This window comes from Leuresthes tenuis, unplaced genomic scaffold (assembly GCF_036924035.1).
Source record: "Leuresthes tenuis unplaced genomic scaffold, fLeuTen1.0.hap1 SCAF_23, whole genome shotgun sequence".
Classification (NCBI taxonomy): domain Eukaryota; kingdom Metazoa; phylum Chordata; class Actinopteri; order Atheriniformes; family Atherinopsidae; genus Leuresthes; species Leuresthes tenuis.
Genome location: NW_027325377.1, coordinates 29,066,420 through 29,073,514, shown reverse-complemented (window position 1 = coordinate 29,073,514; position 7,095 = coordinate 29,066,420). Strand labels below are relative to the sequence as shown.

The 7,095-nt window shown below is 48.7% G+C and overlaps 1 protein-coding gene across 1 annotated transcript; it reads left to right on the top strand.

Annotated features, from left to right (window-relative positions):
- Positions 1 to 1,758: 1,758 nt before the first annotated feature.
- LOC140282796 (serine/threonine/tyrosine-interacting-like protein 2) lies at positions 1,759 to 4,512 on the top strand (the record flags this gene model as incomplete). Its single annotated transcript, XM_072377356.1, has 2 exons — positions 1,759 to 2,819; positions 3,123 to 4,512. Coding segments are annotated over 2 exons (2,451 nt in total), but the record flags the coding sequence as incomplete, so codon positions are not given.
- Between the last annotated feature and the right edge of the window lie 2,583 nt (positions 4,513 to 7,095).

Sequence of the window (7,095 nt, the reverse complement as noted above, 5' to 3'; positions counted from 1 at the left end):
CCTGATGGTTGTCTTCTAAATTGCATAAGACGGGTTAGGGGTTAGGGTTAGGACGTAGGACATGTTTTGTAATTATACCACAACCAGCAATTGTACATGAAATGTGCTACACAAATACATTTGACTGTAAGTTTAGCTCAAGGAAAATGGGAGCAAAAAGAAAACTTGGCGGGAGCGAGCAATATGACCTTTGCCGCGGGCAGAAGCGGGAGGGAGCGGGTGGGAGTGAGCGGGCGGGAGCGAGCAATATGAACTTTGCCGCGGGCAGAAGCGGGAGGGAGCGGGCGGGAGCGGGAGGTAGAGGGCGGAAGCGAGCGGGAGCGGGAGGGAGCGAGCGGGATTGAGCAATATGAACTTTGCCGCGGGCAAAAGCGGGAGGGAGCGGGAGCAGGAGGAAGCGAGCGAGAGCGGGCGGGAGTGAGCGGAAGGGGCGGGAGCGGGTGGGAGCGAGCAATATGAACTTTGCCGCGGGCAGATGTGGGAGGGAGCGGGCGGGAGCGGGTGGGAGTGAGCAATATGAATTTTGCCGCGGGCAGAAGCGGGAGGGAGGGAGTGATCCAGAGCGGGCGGGAGCGGGAGGGAGCGAGCGGGAGTGGGCAGGAGGGAGCGGGCGGGAGCGAGCGATATGAACTTTGCCGCGGGCAGAAGCGGGAGGGAGCAGGCGGGAGCGAGCGGGAGCAGGAGGGAGTGATCGAGAGCGGGTGGGAGCGGGCGGGAGCGGGTGGGAGTGAGCAATATGAACTTTGCCGCGGGCAGAAGTGGGAGGGAGCGGGCGGTAGCGGGTGGGAGTGAGCAATATGAATTTTGCCGCGGGCAGAAGCGGGAGGGAGGGAGTGATCGAGAGCGGGCGGGAGCGGGAGGGAGCGAGCGGGAGTGGGCAGGAGGGAGCGGGCGGGAGCGAGCGATATGAACTTTGCCGCGGGCAGAAGCGGGAGGGAGCAGGCGGGAGCGAGCGGGAGCAGGAGGGAGTGATCGAGAGCGGGTGGGAGCGGGCGGGAGCGGGTGGGAGTGAGCAATATGAACTTTGCCGCGGGCAGAAGTGGGAGAGAGCGGGCGAGAGTGAGCGGGAGTTAAACTGTCAACAAATGTAGACATTTTTAAATCCAGTTTAAAAACATTTCTTTTCTCATGTGTTTGTGCATGAAATCTGCACGATATCTTTAACTTATCCAGACTGTTGCTTGTTTTAATAATTTTAATTTAATTTTTATTATTTCATTTCTTTCTTTTACAGTTTTAAATAAATAAAAGGCGTAAAATTCATAAAATAAATGAATAACCCCTGATGATTGTCTTCAAAATTGCACAAGACGGGTTAGGGGTTAGAGTTAGGACTTAGGACATGTTTTGTAATTATACCACAACCAGCAATTGTATATGAAATGTGCTACACAAATACATTTGACTGTAAGTTTAGCTCAAGGAAAATGGGAGCAAAAAGAAAACTTGTGTTCATATTTTTGTTCATTGTATGTAAATGTGGTCCTGAGAATTGTTAAAAGTTGTAAATTTGCATCCGTGGGTCTTATAGGGTTAGGTCAGAGAATAGAGGTGTGAATGTGAGACAATGTGGCTCAACAAGTGTTAGGTTGGTGAAACCAACATTAACAGAGAGCAGAAGATGTTCAGGCAGGTAAACCATTCACAGGTGACAGCTTTAGGTTGGTGAAACCAACATTAACAGAGATAAGAAGATGTTCAAGCAGGTAAACCATTCACAGCGGGAGCGGGAGCGAGCTGGAGCGGGCGGGAGCGGGAGGGATCTTCGGCGAAGGAGGAGACGAAGATGAAGATGATGAGGACACAGATAAAGAGGAAGAACAAAGCATGATGGAAGTGAAAGCTCACTCCATTATGATGGAGGAGGAAGAGGATGGTGAGAGTGTGATGAGCAGCGTTTCCTCTTCTGCAGCTGCTGCAGCGCTCAAAAGTGGACTGACCGGAGCGCAGAATGGGATGGACAGCCAGGCTTTAACTGGTGGTGAAGAGCAGCTGGTTCCTCCTGAGCACAATGGCGGGGAGGATAGGGAAGATGATGATGGTCTCGACAGCATGATCCGCGAGTGGCAGCGCAGAAATGAAATATACCAGAGTGATGACTGGTGGGAGGCCCAGCTCAACAGTGAGGAGGAGGATGGGGAATCTCTTGCAGGGGGTCGTCCAAAAAAGACAAAAGAAATTACAGATGCTGATGTGGAGAGCGTCACCAGTGAGGATGTACGAGCTGTAAAAGAGCGGTTAAAGCGTCGCATCAGGCGCCCTCCCTCCGACGCGATGTCCACCTCCAGCTGCTCAAGCTATTCCGATCTTTGGAAACAGCGGCTGAAGGAAATCGAGGAACAAGCTGCTGCTCGCTACCGCAAAAAAGAGGATGATGAAGGCAGTGAGAGCACTGCTACAGAAGGCGAAGGAGGAAAGCAAAAGATTGATAATGAAGTTCAGAGCATCCTCTCTGACACAACTTCCATGTACAATTTTTGCCAGAAGAACAAGGAAAAGATGACACCTTTGGAGCGCTGGCGCATAAAGAGAATCCAGTTCGGTTGGAACAAGAAAGATCGCGAGGATGGAGAGAAAAGTTCTGTCGGTGACGGAGAGAAAGGTGATGGCGAGGGAGAAGCCAAGACCCCATCCTTCCAAGATGTGAACCTCACAGCGTACCAGTCGTGGAAGCTAAGGCAACAAAAGCGTCTTGGTGAGGATAACACAGACGAGATTCTGGAGTTGAGCCGGGGGGAGGACTCTGCTACAGTCAAAAGGAGGCAAAGACGTGAGGAGATTCTGGAGCGTTCCAAGAAAACTTTAGAGGAAAGTAAATGGTAAATGGACTTGTACTTGTATAGCGCTTTTCTAGTCTAACTGACCACTCAAAGCGCTTCACTACATGCCGCATTCACCCCATTCACACACACTCATACAGCACGTCTTAAGATACACATAACTACGTGCTTTCTAAGCATTCACACACATTCATACCCCCAATGATACACTGGGGGAGCAACATTGGGTTCAGTGTCTTGCCCAAGGACGCTTCGACATGTATCCTAGGGAAGCCAAAGTCGAACCACCGACCTTCCGATTGGTGGGCGACTGCTCTTCCTCCTGAGCTACAGCCGCCCCAGTCAGTCCATGTGTGGCTGGGAGACAGAGAGCTGTGTTAGCGGTGGTACGATACCTCTCTCTGCCTTCTGGGCTGGAGCCGGCGTAGCAGGCCCACCAAGTGTGGCTAACGATGACAACATGTCCATGCTCAGTGGCAGATCGTCTGTCATATCCTCTGTTTCAAAAGCTCGCAGTACGAGATCTGTCCAGTCCGCAGTTCCACCGAACCCCATGATGCCGGTTCCTCCCATCCTTCCAGTTCCAGCGGTGCAAGGTCCTGGAGGCGAACCAATGGTCAATCTGGCCAGTATCCAAAACTGGATCGCCAATGTTGTCTCTGAAACAATCAAACAGAAGCAGAGTGGTGGTGGTGCTTCCTACTCCAGTGCTCTGTCCAAAGGACGTGGTGGAGCAGCATCTGCCCTCTCTGGGTCGAGTAGCATCTCAGGTCTCAGTGGTCGAGGCTCGGCCCTGGGTTCTGACCTTGGCTCCACTCTGGGCTCCAAGAAAAACAAAATCACCACCACGAGTGTCCCTCTCTTCAGTCTCTTCCAGGATCAGGTCAACCTGGGCAAACTGGATGCCATGGACAAGGAGATCAAGACTGAGATGAGAGAGAAGATGGCCACATATGAAAAGAAGAAGATCCTGGAAGACAACAAGCGAAGTACTCTCTACAAGAAAAAGAAACCGAAGGAGGATGAAGATGAGGAGGAGGAAAGGAAGAAGAGGGAGGAGGAGTTTCTTGAAGGGACAAAGAAAAAGGAGAAACCGAAGAGGAGTTATGGCCTCTCTGGGTGCCTGGATCTCAACCCAGCACTGGAGAAAAACAAGAACACCAGTATCGATGACTGGCTGGAAAGTGTCAGGCCCCCCCCGAGAAAATCCTCTTCTGGTCCAGATGCTGATCCATCAGAAGATCCATATGACGATCTTGATGCTTCTGCTTCTGAATTCGACTTCTCAAGTCGCAGGGCTTCCTACACCGCAGAAGGAGATGATGAGGAAACATACGGTGTTACCTCCAGACACCAGTCAAGACTGCATGAAGATCTGTCGAGGGAAGACACGGAGTATTCCTACAACGGGTTCTCGCAGTCCCGCGGCTACAGCCGTGCAGGAAGGTCATCTGCAACTTATGAGGAGAGCGATGAGGGAACAGAGAGCTATGGCGACTTCACCCAGAGAAAGTTCCCTCATCGTTCACGGCATGAAAACAGCGAGACAGAAGGGAGGAGGAGCAGGCGAGAGGACACCAACGAAGAAGAGGAGGACGACATTGCTACTTTCATTGCCCAAACCAGGCAGAGGGTCAGGGCTCGGGCTGCTGCGGAGACTCTAGATGACGAGGTGCTCACTGCATGGAGGGCTCAGCAGGAAGCAAAGGCTCAGAGTAGAAGTGAATCTTAGAAAGTATTCTAGCTCTTTTGTGCTTCTCAAAAAGGTTCAAACATGACATGTTATCTGAGGTGATTGAAGGAATTCTTTATGCACTATTTTTCATTTGAAAAACACTGGAATTTACATCCAAAGGGAGACTTTACCTTCTTATCATGTATCGAAACTGTACAACATTGAGTACCGGAGCGTGTTTTCAATAATGATTAGAAATAAAAGTAGTTTTACACTCGTTTGTGGTTTTGTGTGCACCTTTGTTGAACGTAAAACTGCTCCTAAAGCACATCGAGTGTGTATTTTCTTCGAAAAGTGCAAGAAAAAAAGAACATTTTCTCCAATTTGTGCTGCTGCATCAATCTATCCTCGTATAAATGTTCTCATAAACAGTGGTGATAGGTCCTCAATTCAGTTCAATCACACTTTATTAATCCCTGAAGGGGAATTATGTTGCTGCATAAATTATTGTTATATACAAGTTTTATATATAATAATAGGTGGATAACAAACTCTAATTCAAAAAAAGGTAACAAGCTGACAAACAAAGTATCCCCACTCACGCCAACCAGCATCACCAACTAAATCACACCGCCGAGGTCAGCAAAGGCGTAAAACAACACCGCATCAACAGAGAGGACAACAATATTTTAATTCCATACACAGCTGAGAACAATGAAAACACTGGGAATGAAACACCTCAACACAAGCTGAGTGGTGTCAGTTCAGTGCAGTTCCCAGACCTTTATAACCGGGGACAATGCACAGCACATGGCAGCCAGATCCTCCACCTCTCACATTCAGCACTCCACCAGCACCTTAAGGATAAGGGACCTTTCCTGATCACAGACAAATGATGGAAGAGCCACAGGTGACTATAACATGTAGGTAAAGAAAACAGGCAGCGACAACCCTCAGAATTACGTCAAGATACTTCAAATTTTATTCATTTAATGTGTAAAAAGTCGGATGTGGCCTTGAACTCTGCACATATGACTGTATTTCCCATGCTACACTGCCACCCGATGGACTTTGTAGGGAAGTGATCATTCATTGCATTAGCTGCAGTGAGAGTCAGTGGGTCCACATGCTGAGATTAACTGAAGCTACAGTTGGGTTCTGCTCCTTATCTGAGGGTAATTATCCTTGGATATATGGCGGTGAATGAATGGAATCACTGGCACAAAGCATGTCATACTCCGGTACCATAGGTGGCGCTGTCCCCATTTCAGCTATCGCTAATAGAGCCACTTCCTGTTGACGTCTTCACCACCAACAACAGCAAACTCAGGCATTCAGAAAGATGGCGAACGCAGAGCGAGATGAAGCTGCGTCCCTCTCCATCTGTGATGAGCTGGTTATGGCACAGACGATGCACAACGGCGCGTTCTCCATCGCGTTGTTTCTTTCTTTCTGACGACAACAACAGGAATATCGGCTCCTTCCACTTCCGGGTGACGATCCAGGAAAAAATCTGGAGCATGCGCAGAACGCATCTCGGGGTCTTAATTCGATCCGATTTCTTGTCAGATTAAGCTTGTTAAATGAACTGAATAACTCAATCTAATGCTACCCACACACCAGAAGACTTTGAAAAGACTCTGAAAGACGAGTGTTTAGAGTTTTTAGTCCCAGACCAGCCTCAGACTAAAGATTTTACAAAGACTGTGAATCTTGTAGGGTCACTATTTACAAGACTACAACTAGATTTTTTTAGATGTTTTACAAACATGGAGAAGAAGCAACTTTTAGCTGCAGCTGCTCTGGTCTGTGCAGTGGTTTATAGTGAAAAACCCAACAAAAAGAAGAGAAAACGCCACAGAATGTCGCTCGTTCTTCTACGTCCGCCGACATGTTTGTTATCGACTGTCTGCTTTCCTGTTTCTGATCTTGTCAGAGCTCATCTATTGGTTGTTGATTGTGTTACGTCACTGCAACCTGCGATAATATTAAACATTTTGATATGAGCCCAAGACTGGGGAAGGACTGGTATGAAACGCGGTCGCAGACTGCAGATTAACACCTTAAACTTAATGATCGAGATGACCGGAGCGCGCCGAGACTCCAGTCAGACTCCTAAACTATACTATTTTATTGCATCCAAAGAAATCGTATTAAACTGAGCTCTTCAGTTAATTCTCATGCATAAGTTGAATCCATGTAAAGCTCAGTAAAAGAACAGCAACCCGTTAAAAGAGAAAAAAGATAAATATCTCCTTCATTGTCTCTGGCTCTGTGGTTCTGTGTTTCTCTGCGGAAGCCATGATGGGCTCCGGGGGCTCTGCCGCCTCCACTCTGTGAAACTCCAGGAAGTACAAGCATCGGCCCATTTTAGCTTCATTAACCAGATAAAACGGGTCGCAGGTTTCAGCTGAAAATTAGTCCAAAACAGGTCCGTCGGGGCCGGAATGTATCCATGGAAATCTATCGATGCATTTTCTGTACCTGCTTGAGCCAAAGCAGGACAGGGGGCGGAGCCTATCCCAGCTGCCATCAGGTGAGAGGCAGGGTACACCTGGACCAGTTCATGAACAGTTTTCATCCTGAATCAGCATCCAACTGGCAGCTGTAATCAGTGTGAAGAAGAAGAAGAAGAGACAG